This window comes from Solea solea, chromosome 14 (assembly GCF_958295425.1).
Source record: "Solea solea chromosome 14, fSolSol10.1, whole genome shotgun sequence".
NCBI lineage: Eukaryota > Metazoa > Chordata > Actinopteri > Pleuronectiformes > Soleidae > Solea > Solea solea.
Window position 1 is genome coordinate 25,356,386 of NC_081147.1, and position 15,382 is coordinate 25,371,767.

General features: G+C 39.5%; 1 protein-coding gene across 7 annotated transcripts in view; it reads left to right on the plus strand.

The window, feature by feature from the left end:
- Nucleotides 1–15,382, plus strand: part of ldb2a (LIM domain binding 2a) — a 97,228-nt gene that overhangs the window by 15,624 nt on the left and 66,222 nt on the right. For all 7 annotated transcript variants that reach the window (XM_058650136.1, XM_058650137.1, XM_058650134.1 and 4 more), the window contains exon 2: nucleotides 7,058–7,160. In XM_058650136.1, coding sequence (XP_058506119.1) covers nucleotides 7,058–7,160 — 103 coding nt within the window. The remainder of the gene's footprint in view (nucleotides 1–7,057; nucleotides 7,161–15,382) is intronic.

Consider the following 15,382-nt stretch of genomic DNA (forward strand, 5'->3'; position numbering starts at 1 on the left):
GTTAAACATAGAGAAGTTAGTGGTTGATGGGCTGATAGAAAGTATTTCAATATATTTATGTTAACACATTAGGGCTAAATAATACATGTAAACATATATATATATATACGTTTACATGTATATACATATATATACATATATATATGCAATATACAAATTATGAGTAGTGGTTGAAATGTGATAAATGTTAATTGTTCCTTGTGCTAGTTTTGTTTGGTCAGTAAATTACTGTAAAGGTAGAAAAGGGGGTGTTTTTGTGCAGAGTAGCAGGAAATGGACATTATTATGTCAAAATGATTTATATATCATAGGCTTCTCACTGTCTAGGTCTAAATGTTACGGCTAAATCAAAACTGAAACTACACAAATAGCAAATAGCAACGGCTGATGGAGCATGTCTGACCCCAGAGTTTAAACTATAATGTCAGTGAAAGATGCTATTCTTTTTTTTTATTATTTAATATATAAAACCTTTACAATATTATAGAGCCAAGAGAAAGCCAACAATTCAGACAATGAGCAAACGCTATCCATCTGACAGTGGAGAGGAAAAAGATCTCTGACAGAAACAGATCGACTCACACTTTGCAGCCATGCGCCTCGCCCGGTTGTGGTGAAAGGAAAAATGGGGGACAGAGGAGAGCGGGAGTGTAGAGCAGGTTATATTTTGATGTTTAACTCATGAGGTAACGCTTCATACAATGTACAATGCAGGAAAAGCACAATTAGATATTTTCCCCAAAATAGTCCAGCCTTTATTTCTGTTGCTTTTTGAAAGTAAAGCTTTTATTGAAATTAGAACACGGACAACATCATTTGCGGTATTCAAAGGCCACTGTGCTTCCACTAATCCTTACACACTGGACCACTGAGTATTTGTGTAGTGTTGTAGACCCGGGTTCATGACCTGGTCAGAACAAGGGCCGTTCTGCATGGAGCTTGCATGTTCTGCACGTGTCTGTGTGGGTTCACTCCAGGGGATTTTGGGGATTTCGGGCAAAGTGGACCCCCTGAGACCCTCATGTGGAGGATAAAGCGGTAGAAGATGGTTCATCATCAACATAACGCAGCCCTAACACAGCGGTCAGACCGATCATTCGTGTTTCTGTACGTGTAGACTTAACCCCCTCAGGTCTGTTGCTGTGTACCGAGGATCCTCGCCCATGCTGTCCCTCCAATCCTCTGGATTTCTTGTAAATTCCCCCGAGGCCCGGACAATACTCGTGATTTGTGGTCGGCTAGTGAGCAATTGACACATTGATAAATCCCCCTGCGATGGGCCGCGATCCGTTTGAATCAATAGAGCCTTATCGGCTGACGGCCTTCACGGCCGCGAGCGCGTCTCCTCACCCTCAGACTTGGCCTGATTTGTAGCGTTTGACAACAGACATCGTCACGCCACGTGCTTCGTCAGAGAGTCTGCGGGCGTAATTGAAGGCAGGACGTCGCCTGTCAGCGAAGCAGCAGCCGGAGACAGAGACGGAGAGGGAGAGGTGGATATAAAGAGAGACAGGCAGAGATAAAACAAAGCGAGGCTGATAGGATGTTGGAAGAGCACGGGCTTCTTTTGTCGCCGTAAATATGTGTCATTTACAATTGTACTGACACAATAAAAGTAAAAGCTCCTGCTGTAGACGACGGGGACTGGGATTGAAGACGACATCCACAGCGACATGAGCTGTCAGTGCGGTGGATTCATATGGCTTGTGTCCACTCACTGGCCAGACTTTTTTTCTGCCGTCTGGCTCTGATCCAGCGTCTCCTCTGTCTTTAGATCCGGTCCAAACCTTGGCCGGCTCTGGGCTCAGCCGCAGCCGCGCTTCCTAACTTGGCGAGACGCTGCCCAAATCCGGCAAAAGCTCCAGTTTGGAGGATTAATGGTCACAGAATGGAAATGAAACTTTTTCCTGGATATAATGACACACACACACACACACACACACACACAAAAAGTTTTTTCGTGCAACAATTAGATTTATTCAAAAAAATAAGTACAATGAAGCTGCCAAGTGCTGTTTGTTTTATTGTCATGAACGCTGAGACTAAATACTACTCGTGCCACATGCTTGTTATTTTCAGATTCCTCTGTTGTCTAAGTGGGAGGCTTTTCAACAGAGATGCAGACTAAAGCATATAATCTATGGCTGAACCCTGCTGTGCTGAGCAGAGCTAATGGAGACAGGACAATACACAGGCGGCTCTGTCAGCGCCGCGCTCTGTGAAGTGCACGCTCTTTATTTTTTTACGGTGGTTTCAGACCCGAGTCGCACAATAGTCCAATGCTAAAAAATTGAGTTAGATCTGAAATATTATATTGGCGAAAATTGCACAGTTGAGGCAGAATGACTGAAAACAAGGTGGGGAACGCAAGCAGGGAGGAATAATCTGAGTGTCACAAAGAGAGAGAGACGCTGTTTGACTCAGTGTGAGAGGGAGGTTAACTCACCCTCGTCTTTAAAAGTGAACAAAAGAGATTTTTAAAGAAGACGTGTTTCTGTAATAAACACAGAAGTGGGAGCTTAAGTAAAACACTTTTCATTAAAACAGCCAGAGCAGGCTTAATGAATAACACAGTCTATAAAACGGAGTGATGGAAGCCCTGAGGATGACAGCACTTGAAAAATTTATCTCCAGCACTAAATCCAGGAAGTTTATGTCAAAGCGAGGATTGGGCTTATTCAAGAAATCTCTCAACCTATGTCTAACGGCAGAGTTCAGCGCAGTCGCTCACGTCATTTAGGCCATTTTTGTGTTTGGCGCCGTAAACATGACGTCGTCGTGTTACTCCGTGTTTTGTCTTTGCAGTTTTACATTTAATGAAGCATCTATTTTACGAAACGTATCATGAACGACACCTGAAATTTAGGAAAAATGATGCCTAAGTTTACCGTTTACACTATGATCTAGAGCTGCAGCTGAAAATGAATCTGCCGAGTATTTTCTTGACGAATCGAGTCATCGTTTGGTCCAGAAAATGTCAGAAAATGTTCAAACTGGGAAATGATGATGTTCTCAAATCTATTGTTTTTGTCCTCGAACCATAATGATTCAGTTTGAATGTTTTCTTTGTTTTATGGAGCAAAGAAACCAGAAAATATTCACATTTAAGAAGCTGACACAATCAGAAATCTTGTTTTAATCATGACCCCTTTAAAGACATGGGTGTGTATTTTTTAATTGTTTAGGTTTGTCCCTATTTCATTTAGTTTTGTTCTTTTTTAATGCAGTTTTATCTGTATTACCATTTTCTGTGATTAAATTTAGCAATATGCTTCATATTCACTAAAATATTGCGATATTTCCCATACGCATTGATTTTTGTGATGTGTATTTAAGCCCCCGACCCCTAGTTGGCAGCAGACCTTTGACCTTTTGTCATCTGTTCTTCTCACTAGACAAAGAACACTGTATATCTGTTATGTGTGCATTACTATGAGACACTTCCTAAAATAGATGATTATTTACTCTCTGTACCACATGAATCTCCAACACGCAGCTCTAATACTGTAGCTTACACATGAGCTGAATATGAATGATGATGTTTATATTGGCTTTTTTGTTTGTTTTTTTATGGTTTTTTATTGATTGCAGCTCTCAACAGTCGTGCATTTGAAATACAGCGTAGGATGAAATAGAAATAATATGCAATTGGAGCCTAAGCACCTCATGATAGTCTTAATAGTGAAGTGAATGTGCTTGATCTACTCGACGGCGTACTTGACTAATTATTGCAGGCCCGATCTTTGATTTATGCCACAGTTGTTTTTGTCAGTGAAAACAGTTTTAGTGAACTCTGTAGAGCAGTTACACTGTGACATCGTCGAGAGCTGCTGTGTGTGTGTGTGTGTGGGGAGAGTCGTGTTCACCCTTCACTTGACTGTCAATCCCCAGAGTCCCCGCCCTCTGAAAGGTACTGGATTATGGGTTGAACTCAATCTGAATGCTGAGCAGCACCAAACGTCAGTCTCTTTCCTTTCTTTCTTTTCTGTCTCTGTCTGTTTGTCTGTCTCTCCCTTCTCTCCGTCTCTCGCTCTCTCTGTGTTCATGAGACAGACACCACACACACACACACACACACACAACTGCTGGTTATCGCTGTGTCACATGATCAGACACATGGAGGAGCTTAAAATCATTTTTAATTTGAATAAATAACAAGTTTTCTTATCTTCAGATTAAGCATTTTTACATGGACTTGGGCCTTAGGTTTCTACAGGTTTCTGATGTTGCTGTAATCTGCTGTCTCACCCCTAGATGTCACTAATTATTAGACGCTGGATGCCAAGTGGCAACAAGTCGTGGCGTCAAATTTTGAATGCACCCATCAGATTTGTGACATTTGTGCTTTGATTAGCGTTAGCAAGTGGACGTTTAGAGACATCACCTGCGACATTATTGGACAGTAGCAGGTGTCAGTCTCACTGGTGTCCACTCATTTATTATCTGTTTTCCTTTAAACGGGAGAATCATTTACAAAATTGACATTGTGTGCTTTTGAAGACCTTAAACTAGTCAGAACTTTTAATTTACTGACTTAAAACTGCCTCTAAAAAACAAGAAAATAGAACCATTATTAGGGGAAAATGACTTGTTTCAAGCAAAATCATCTGCAAAATCATCTGTAAATGACGATGTGCTCAAATTCTTATATGAAAGAAACGAAACCAGAAAATGTTCACATTGAAGAAGCTGGAAAATCAGAAAACTTCAAACAGATTAAACGATTATCAGCTGTGATGATTAATAATTAAGTCATTGATTAATAATCGATGAATCGAGTAATTGTTACAGTCCTGGACGCATGAGAATTTGACTTTATTGATACCACAAAAGGGTCACAGGTGAACAAATAGGAAAAAGGAAATAAGAAATGAGACAAAAATAAGTTCTAAATACATATGCAACAGTTTGTACCTGTGATAATGGAAGTCAGTGGAGTTGAGTGTGGAGCTCAGTGTTGAGCTGATCTGTGACCAGCACACAGACCTCCTCACTAACTCATCATCACCTATTGATTGAGCAGTGGAATGAAGGTCCAGGTTCAGGTCATCTTTTTTCTCCTCCTCTCCTCCTCTCCTCCTCTCCTCCCCCGTGTCAGACTCCTCGTGTCGGAGTCACGTCGACCCGCGGTTCGACCCGGTCGCCGCTCGCTGTGCTTGACACTGCTCGATGGTGACAACACTAATTGTCAACATCTGGGAAGTGCTGGCCGCGTCTCTCAGGCCGTGGCGTGGACTGGAACTGTCATAACGTGTCAGAGGAAATTAGCGTGGGCTTAATGTCGGTGGGTGACAGAGGGGAGAGCAGGGGGGAGAGGGGTCGTCCATTATGGGGGGGGAAGGTGGACGGCTGTTCAAATACTTTATTTTAGGGAAAAGACGCAGAGCTGCAGGAAATAATTGGCTAGTAATAGACTACAAAATTGATTAATTACATTAACTTTTAAAATTGTATACAGTATATATTATACCCATGGTTCTCAAACTATGGTACTTGGAGGAAAATGAGAAATACTGTTGACAATAAACTGAATAATATTACTTTGATGTCACATTTGTCATGTTTGATCAACCATAGTCAGTTCATTTAGATTAAAAAATATATTATTATTATCATTATTACTACTAATAATAATAATAATTAATAATAATTAAAAGGTCTAGAATAACTGTTTTGAATATCCAATATTAACCAAATTTGGCCGGAACAATTTGGGTAAAATCCCTAATTATGATGTTTCTGATATTCACGATTTATGATTTGATATTGCAGTCAAGCTTCAGTCCAATATTTACTATACATTTATCACAAGACGGAGCCTCAGCACATGAGATATCACAAATATGAACTACTATACTCAAAATGACCTGGGGGCCAGTGATGCCCCCAGGTCTAATGCAAGAACTTACACATATGAACACTTGATAACATGTGTGTTCTGCATTTTACAAACAGAACAATCAGAAATAGCAATCTTTTTTTACTTGAAAATTGTTCTTACCACAAATACTAGCTATTACAGTTCTTACTATGAGGTCATTACTACTAAAACTACAGTTTGACTGAGTTATACAGTGATAATTTTACTCCAAAAAATGTTAAACTAAAACATACACTGCGGTTACTACCACTACTGCTACTAATAAAGCAATAACAGCAGATTGTTGCACATGTAGAGTGAAAAGTCAAGGTTTTTCTCACCTGCTAAAGAAGCAGCCATGGCTTTTAAAGCTGCTTTTAAACCTTTAGCTTGTATTTCAGACTTGCAGGAGCCTGAAGCGTGAGCTCTATAAAGTCCACGCTTAGGAAATGTGAAGGTTGTTACCAGGCTTTAGCTTTAACATCGACCCGTGTTGGAAGCTCTTTGGCCAGCAGCCAACTGTTTTTTTTGTTAAACCTGATTTATAGACTCATTTTCATATGCTTGTTATGTATTTTTTCTGTAGCCGTGCGCGACCTCTTGTTCTCATCTTCCCACCGTCGCGGTGTTGTTTTATTGCCCTGAACGTATGACACACCTTTGACTGCTTTACAGTTGCAGCGCGGGAAACACTGAGCTTTATGTAAACACTGCTGTTTACGTTAAGCTCATGAAATTGTTAATGTTAATGAACAGAAACGGACTCGATGACACACAATAAAGAGACAACGTGCCCTGTAGTGCTGAACTCATATATCAGAACAACAAAAACAATCTCTGTGCGGCTACTATATTTTCGTCTTATCAATATTATGGATCCATATTAAATTTATGTAAAAATGCAACAGCGGGGGAGCAGCAACCTGCATAAAGGAAATTCACCAGGTTATTAAATATCAGGAGAAACTTGAGATTTTCATATTATTAAAGTGAAACAAACCTGTGGTCCCGTCACAGGCCTGCAGGGCAGATTACTATAACATGTGCATATTTTAGGGATGCTGATGAACTGCAGCCAATTATTGTCATCAAAACCAGATGAACAGCAGCAGCAGCAGCAGCAGCAGTAGCAGTTTAGTAAAAATGAAGTCCTTGCTTTTTGTCTCTGACCTTTGTTTTGTCTTTGTCCCCCGACAGGAAAGTGACAGTCTGTGGTGGGACGCTTTCGCGACAGAGTTTTTCGAGGAGGACGCGACGCTCACGCTCTCCTTCTGCCTCGAAGATGGACCAAAGAGATACAGTAAGACTATTTTAATGTCACATTTCACACTCTGACGATGTTTTACTCATCTGCAGTATTTGAAACCTAGTCTGTTAGTTTTCATATATGGTGTTTTCTTCATTTCTGCATTTATGGGCAGAATATCTCAAATATGTTGCATTTTTTACGCTCAAACCTTTACTCACTGATTGCACTCGACACAAACATCATGTGTGTCTTTATTTTCTACACTTGAAAATTGAAGTTGTTCTGCTTTGTGCTGGTGTGTAGTGACTTTTCCAACATACTGAGCGCTGCCTCATTCTCTCATTCATAGTTTACTTCATACTTACTTACTTCAAGAAGATCATTTGGATTTGGTATCACCAGTGACACGTGACTTTAATGTAGATTAATATAACTATGGTATTTTTCCTGACTTGTTGTCGTTGTTGTATATAAAAGCCTTGTACTGCAGTGGGGCTGCAACTAACAATTGGAGGAAGTTTGCGAAGTCAGCTATCTTAAATGCTAACACGTTAGCCATAAAGTCTGCCAGCTTAAATGCTTATGTGTTAGCTATAAAGTCCGCTAGCTTAAATGCTAACGCGTAAGTGATAAAGTCCGCTAGCTTAAATGCTAACGTGTTAGCGATAAAGTCCGCTAGCTTAAATGCTAACACGTTAGCGATACAAATCCGCTAACTTAAATGCTAACGCGTTATCAATAAAGTCCGCTAGCTTAAATGCTAACACGTTAGCGATAAAGTCCGCTAGCTTACATGCTAACGCGTTAGCGATAAAGTCCGCTAGCTTAAATGCTAACGCGTTAGCGATAAAGTCCGCTAGCTTAAATGCTAACGCGACCTGTAAACAAGACTAACTTAGCAACGTGTCAACACGTCTGTCACATGATCTTTGTTAATGTCGCTATGAAGAAAACAAACATATCATTACACCTGCTTTGACACTTTTCAGAATCAAATGTGTTTAGTCTTTGACAATAACAGAGATATTTCTCTGTCAGTGAGAGAATGTGCATCTTGTGTTTCTGCCTTTTTGCCACACGTTGCTGGAACATCACACATAACTCTACCGCTTTTTAAAAGAATTCCCTAAATGTAAACCACAGTGTGGAACAGGAATATTATATACTGTATGTGCTGAGACACTTTTTTTTTAAAGAAATCATAATGATGAGACTGTGTGAGCATCTATTTTATTTTTCCAGTAAGACGTGTGAAGTTGTTCTGCTGGATGTGACTGCAGATGGCAGCTTGAGCTTTGTCATCATCAAAAATCAACACTACCACTGACTCATAGGTTAAAAGGCAATGCAATAAAAAACTCAAAACTGCAAATCCCAAGGCGTTTGGATTTCAAAACATCCTGTCATCAAACTTTAAACTCATTTGAAATGAAAGTTAAAGCACTTTTATTCACGTCACTTTTAAACTCAGTGACATAGAATTCTCTGTAAATATCAAGGTGTCGGAGCTGCTCATCCTTCTGTGTAAGAAAGAAGAAACATTTGTTCACTAATACTTAATGGCTTTATACGACACTGTAGTTGTTGACAATGTATGGAAACTCAGGTATAGCGTTAATGTATAGAGTTATGTACTGTAAGCCACATTATGTTTGACTAATTCCAGATTCATCTTCTTTTTATGAGTTAGAGGAATTGTATGAATCTCATATTTGTTCAAAGGCTGCTGTTGTTTAATTTATGGTCTAATCTGCTGATTTTATGAGCTATGGTTTGGATTATATAGGTTTTTTTTGCTGGTTTTCTTTATGAACCCTCTGACGTGTGACAGACGGAGCTTGAAGATGCTGAGATTTTTGTTGGGAGTGACCAGGATGGACGGGATTAGAAATTAGAGCATACAGTATTCCGGGAACAGCTCAGGTTGAGTAGCAGAGACAAAGGTTATATTGGACAGAGGATGATGAAGATGCAGGAGGAACAGAGGAAGACCACAGAGAGGGTCCATGGATGTTGTGAAAGAGGACATGAGAAGATTTACCGGCCCATAAAATAGAACCGTTTAATAATTTACTGCGACATATTATAATCATTTATTGAACGATATATATGGGCTGTCAGTCCTCTCCACTCAACATGCATTTTGTAGTTGCGCTGGAATGTACTTATTGATTTTAGATCAAATAATAATAATAATAATGTACAAACTATATATTAAATATGCAAAAAGGTAATAAAAAAAAGTTTGTGAAAACAAAAAAATGACATAAATTACATTTGTGCTTTAGTCAGGGTTAATTTTTCCCTCTGGATTAATAACAGTTTGTTAGATTTGGAGGGAAATGTGCTCCACACCTGGTTTGGTGCACTCTGAACTCAGCGTCACAGGCGGCCGCGCGGTCCTCGGCGGCGAGTGACGGATCGCGGGCTGTTATTGAGTTTTGTGATATTGTCTCTTTAATCTCATCTGCATAGGTTCATGTTTTGATATGTGAGACATATTGAACATCACACGGACACAGATAAGGACGTGGTGCTCTGAAATAAGCAGATGTGAGAAGTGTCTGCTGTTTGTGTGTGTGTGTGTGTTTGTGATTCAGCTCAATCATGGAGGAGGAAGAGAGACAGACAGAGAGAGAGAGAGAGAGACAGACAGAGAGAGAGAGAGGCAGTGTAGGATTGTTGTGAGCTCAGCCTTGGTTTTGCTTTTCAAATGTAAAAATAAAAGTCCCCAGTGGTAGAGAGACGGTAACCCTGTTCCCGAGGGAACAGGAGGCTTAACACCATGGCGATGATGACTCACCGTCAGTCATAAGCCGTCCTCCATTCACATTCAGGTGCTCGAAGTTACACACACACAGGTTTGTGCAGCTGTTCCTCTGAGGACACTGCAGTGCAACCCTAAACCCAAGCCTAAACTTAACCAGTGCCTCAGAAAGGAAGTTCTGCCTTATTAGGACCAAGTTTTGGTCTCCATGAGGACTACTGGTCCTGACAAGGTCAGTGTTTATCCAAGAAGGTGTCCTACAAGAGACAAGTACACACAGAATTTCAAAGTAAAAGTGTTTGTTTTGATATAGAACGATGTGTACAAAATAAAACAGAATCTAAAACTATTATTAAGTATCATATTAAGTAACAGAATATTATCTAACTTCATATTCTGTGACCATAGGCTGGTTTTGCAGCGGCGGCGTGGGCCGCATGTAATCATTCTGGGGGCCTGATGTGGCCCACGGACCTCAAGTTTGACACCTGTGGTATTTACAGTATAGAAAGCCTGATTGAGACGTGTATTCTCAAGTTAGCTTTCATCATCTACTTCACTATTAAACTACATTGTGGGTTAAGAGTGTGCTTAACCCTGAGTGAATGAGTGTGAATGAGTGTGAATGGGTGAAGAGCAGTATTGAGTGTAATAAAGCAGATTGTGAGTGGTCATCGAGACTTTACAAAAGCTATATAACTACAGACCATTGACCCTCACTTCCACACATCCTAACGTGTGCTGTGCTAAATCATTGTCAGTGACGGGGTTGGGACACAACACACCAGGTTTTACAAATGTTTATCACATTTTGTTAAAGACTTGGTCAAAGAAATCGCACATTTATGTATGTTTGGGAGTTAGTTCACCGAGACAAGGAATAGGTTTTGTTTCTTGCTCTAAATGTTCTTGTTTCCACATTATCCACCATTAATACTATTATTATTTACCCTTTCCACCACTTTTCCAGTATAGTTGAAATGAGGTTTCAGTCATGTGACTTCTTATGTTGTCTCTTATAAACCTTAATACAATACGTTAACAACTTTTCAAATTGTCTGGGTTTCAGGAGATTTACAACCATTTTCTTTAAATGTTTGTCTGCATGATTTCAATGAAAATGCATAAAATTAAGATTTGTGCATCCCATCAAAATAAATGATCTTGGAAAGCGTTATCTGTTCAGAAATGTACTTACAATGTACAACTTTATGCACAAACTTTCTTCTTCTTCGTGTGATGCACGAGTCACAATAACACACACAAAAAAAAATAGAAATGAATTTACCAACTAGATTTGAACAAAGCCTGCGTGTTTGTTTTGGGTTAAACATTTAGTTATTATGAAAATTAGCCACATGTATAAAACCCTCAAAGGTGAACATGGGTTAATACACTAATATGTGGCTCAGCGAGTGTTTTTGCAGTGAAAATGGTTTTTAGGAGGAGAAAGAACAACATTAGCTTCTTCTCTCTGCAGCTTATTACTTCACCTTTTCTATTATACACTTTCATTTTTATGGCTCGGGAATATCTGTCCTGTCTCTTATCAGGGAGCCTTGGACTCTGGAATCCTTTGCTTTATTTTATTATTTTTATTTTACTCTGGGCATTTCTAGAACGTTTAAGCTTACTCTGCTGTTGCACTCATTGTTAGTCACGTTACGCGAGCCCCGGCTAACATGCTGCACATATAAAATGTAAATGTGACCCTCAGCGGCCCTTACGCTGAAATAATCTTGGTTTGCAGCTCTGGGGAAAAGCACAGATATATGTTGTGTTGTCTTGCTATCGCTGCACGGGTCACAGCGGTTCTGCTGACCAGTGGAGATGTGAGGGTGGAGGAGGTGGAGGAGGTGGAGAGCGCTTTACAAAAAATACTGCACAACAAAGGTTTGTGGAAATGCAAATGCAGAGATTATGGATTAAGGAGTGAAAACTGTTTCAGAATGTTTGGAGGCGTGTCTAAAAATATGGCTAGACGACACACCAGAGCCAGAGTTATTATAACTCCTCCTCAATCACTCTATTAAAACCCTTAGTGTGCTTTAGGGCTGCAACTAACGATTATTTTCATAATCGATTAATCTGTGGATTATTTTCTCGATAAATCAGGTGTTTTTTTGTCCATAAAATGTCAGAAAATGTAGAAAAATGTTCATTGGTGTTTCTCAAACCTGGAAATGATGATGTTCTCAAGTGTCTTGTTTTTTGTCCACAAACCAAAATGTTAATGATTTGGAGCAAAGAAACCAGAAAATATTTCACATTTTAGAAGCTGAGAAGTCAGGAAACTTGTATTATAAATAATTTAGTAATCAATTAACAATCGATGAATCAAATAATTGTTGCAGGACTAGTGCGCTTCATCCACGGATTACCTGTTCACTGTGAGTAAAGGCCCATTTATCACCAACATTAAACGGGAGATTATTTGTATATATGAAGATCAAACGATAAGGAGCAGCCCTTTTATTTGTTTTTTTCTTGCTCATTCGTGCTTTTATTAGACGTCTTTTCCCGCACCGCGCTAATATTGAATTAACACAGTCAAACGGTTGGTTTTATTCATCTGAGACGCTCTCTGTGTGTAATCTGTGGGGATTTTTATTGTGAGAACTCCTATCCTTGTTAAAACTGCATAATGTTTTTTTTTTAGTCACTCAGTAGCTTATAGGATAATTAGAGGAAAAACCATCTTTTTTTTTTCCTCCTCCATTCTTAGGTGCTTTATTTTAATAAAAGTCAGTGTAAGAATAATTAGAAAAGCCAATTTACCTAAGCTGTTGTTCAGTGTGGCTGCTCAGTGGAAAACACTGTGTCCTGTGTTTTTACTCTGAAATTGGTTATTATACTGGATCTGACACTATCGATGTATATAAGTATATAATGGACAGACAATTAATCAACTCTGTCAGATTTTACTGCTAATCATATAGTGTTTTTGTGAAGCAGTGTTTTTCTCAGACAAAATAATGCACCAATCAATTTTAAAAGGAACCAATACATTAATTAACAGTGGAAAATAAGTCATTTCACTTTATGTGTTTTAATATTATTCATCACATGTGGTATTGTGGAGTAAAATAAGGATTTTTGACAAGTTCATCACAAAAGAAATAAAACTCAAAGGTCCAGTGTGTAAAACTTAGTTGAAATTATTTCCATTTAGTTGAAATTGATGATTTTCTTTGAGATTACAATCAGCCGAGTGTATGAATTGTTGTTTTTTTGTTACCCCAGAATGTTTGAAGAGCCAGGTCCACTCAGAGTTCTGAAAAATAGAGTCGCTAGTTAGCCTGGTGGCTAAGAATGAAGCTAGAACTATCTTAAATTTGAACCTGAATTTAACAACTGCAAACATTTTATAATGGTATCTAGTTATTCTGGAGAAATGGGCAAAAGCACTTAGTCACAGGACATTTTCCGGCCCTTTTATGGTTAAAATAAGCAAAAGACAAGACAAACATGGAAACTTAGCCAAATTAGATATTTTACTAAAAAATATTTGTTTGTTCAATAAGTAAACGAGCGCGCTAATTCATTAATCTCTAATGAAAGGTATTTTTTGGCTGCAAATATACCTGTCTCACAGTTCTGCCAGACAGTCCTTCTGTTTGCTGGTGAGACGTGATCGTGTGTCTGCCGTCTAAGGCAAAATCTCCCACTTAATGAAACCTTCACCACATCACATGTCGCGTCTAATTGCAATAAACATCGGTAACAATAACTGAGTGAGAACATGAACATGACATGATATCCTGGCGTCGGCCATGTTTCCTGCACAGATCTGACAAAGCGCTCGATGTGCGCTGTGAGGATCTCGCGGTCTCGAGTATGTCGTAACGTTTTATGGCTTCATTGGAACTAGTTATTAAAGTCTGGTTCTGTCGTGACAGTATATTGCTTTGATAAAAGTTAATGTTTTTAAGTGTTTACCTGTTGCTGTCGAGTTTAACCTTTGGAGCAAGGAAGCATATATCCGTGTATCGTGTGCAAGACTATTCTCCACCAGCCAATTATTGTTTCCCGCACTAAATATTCGTCTAATTATACGTCCAACTGCCGTGGCCTTAACGCCCGCTCCCCCACGCCCCCAGTACCTTGTCTGGCTCTGCAATCTATGAGGCTTCTGATGAAAGCGGTGCTGCATGATGCAATCAAAGAGCAAGGCTCATTTCAGAAGTACTTCAAACAAGAGAGGGAAAAGTCTGCATGTTTAGTCGGCCGGTTCAGGGCCAAATGTGAGAGTGAATCACAACACACGTGCAATTCATCCAGTTATTCTTGCAGTGCAGCACGCAATAATTGCAGCGATAAAATGACCAGGGCTAATAATCTTTAAGCAAGCATGAGGACGTAATGAGGACGATGAAAACAGGGTGTGTGTGTGTGTGTGAGTGAAGGAATGAACCGCGCTGCGTCTTCTGTGAAGTCGGCCTAACAAGGAAGTCGCTCAGCGCTGTGAATTAAAAGTGGGAAATTTTTTAATCAATAAACACATTATGTGCGGTGGTGAGATAGAGGGATGTTTTATATCTTTTCTCGGGGCCAGTCGCGCACATATCAACAACATTATAATGAGCAATTTTGGCAAGTCATAGATTAGAGTTGTACAGGCTGAACGTGTAGCACTCACGCATGCAGAGAGACAGTGGCTGTTATTAAGCAGGTTTCATTAGACACGTGCAATTTGAGGTTTAATTTGTGTTTTTTTATCAGTGGTTTACATCACACTAGACTCATTTATCAAGTCATTTCTGAATGGAATTAACAACAATAACTTTTCCATCATTTAACCATTATATTAGAATTAAGGACATCATGTTTTTGCTTGCTTACTTGTGGAGGCTTAATGGCAACTTTATTCCTCTGTTTCTGCTGTGGTGTAAACGGTTGCAGTTTAGTTTTACTCAGTAAAATTGTGTTTGTCTTTGAAGGTAAAGTAATTATTACCAGATTTTTTTACCTAAAAAGGTCCGTAACAATTAACCCAGGTAATACTAATCCCGTGCAAATAGACCAACAGTAAAAATGTGAGTAAATATGCAGCATAATCTCCTGTTTACAAGTAGTTTTCAAGCATGGATCGAGGCGCTATGATGATGTGTGTCTGCACGTGCGATATCAAGAAGCAGCGTGGTACGCACACATGGCGACAGGAGGTTTCGCTGTCGTTGTGAACTGAATCTCTACGGCTGAAATCATTATATTGCAATTGCTCCCATGATTTCCCATGATTCCATGCTTCTCCACGACATCATCAAACTTGCTTTGATTAACGTAAACATAACTTTCACTCATCAAATCCATGTAGTTGAGTTTATTTGCAGCTTCTTCCTCCTCCTCCTCCTCCTCCTCCTCCTCTCAGGCCACATCACACACACATTGACGTTAGAGACGGGACCTTCACATAATCGTTACAATGTTTACAGCCATTCTTTTCCCGCGCCTCAGTGTTAAACACTTTATTCCCTCGGTCACATACGTACATAATAATCACTGA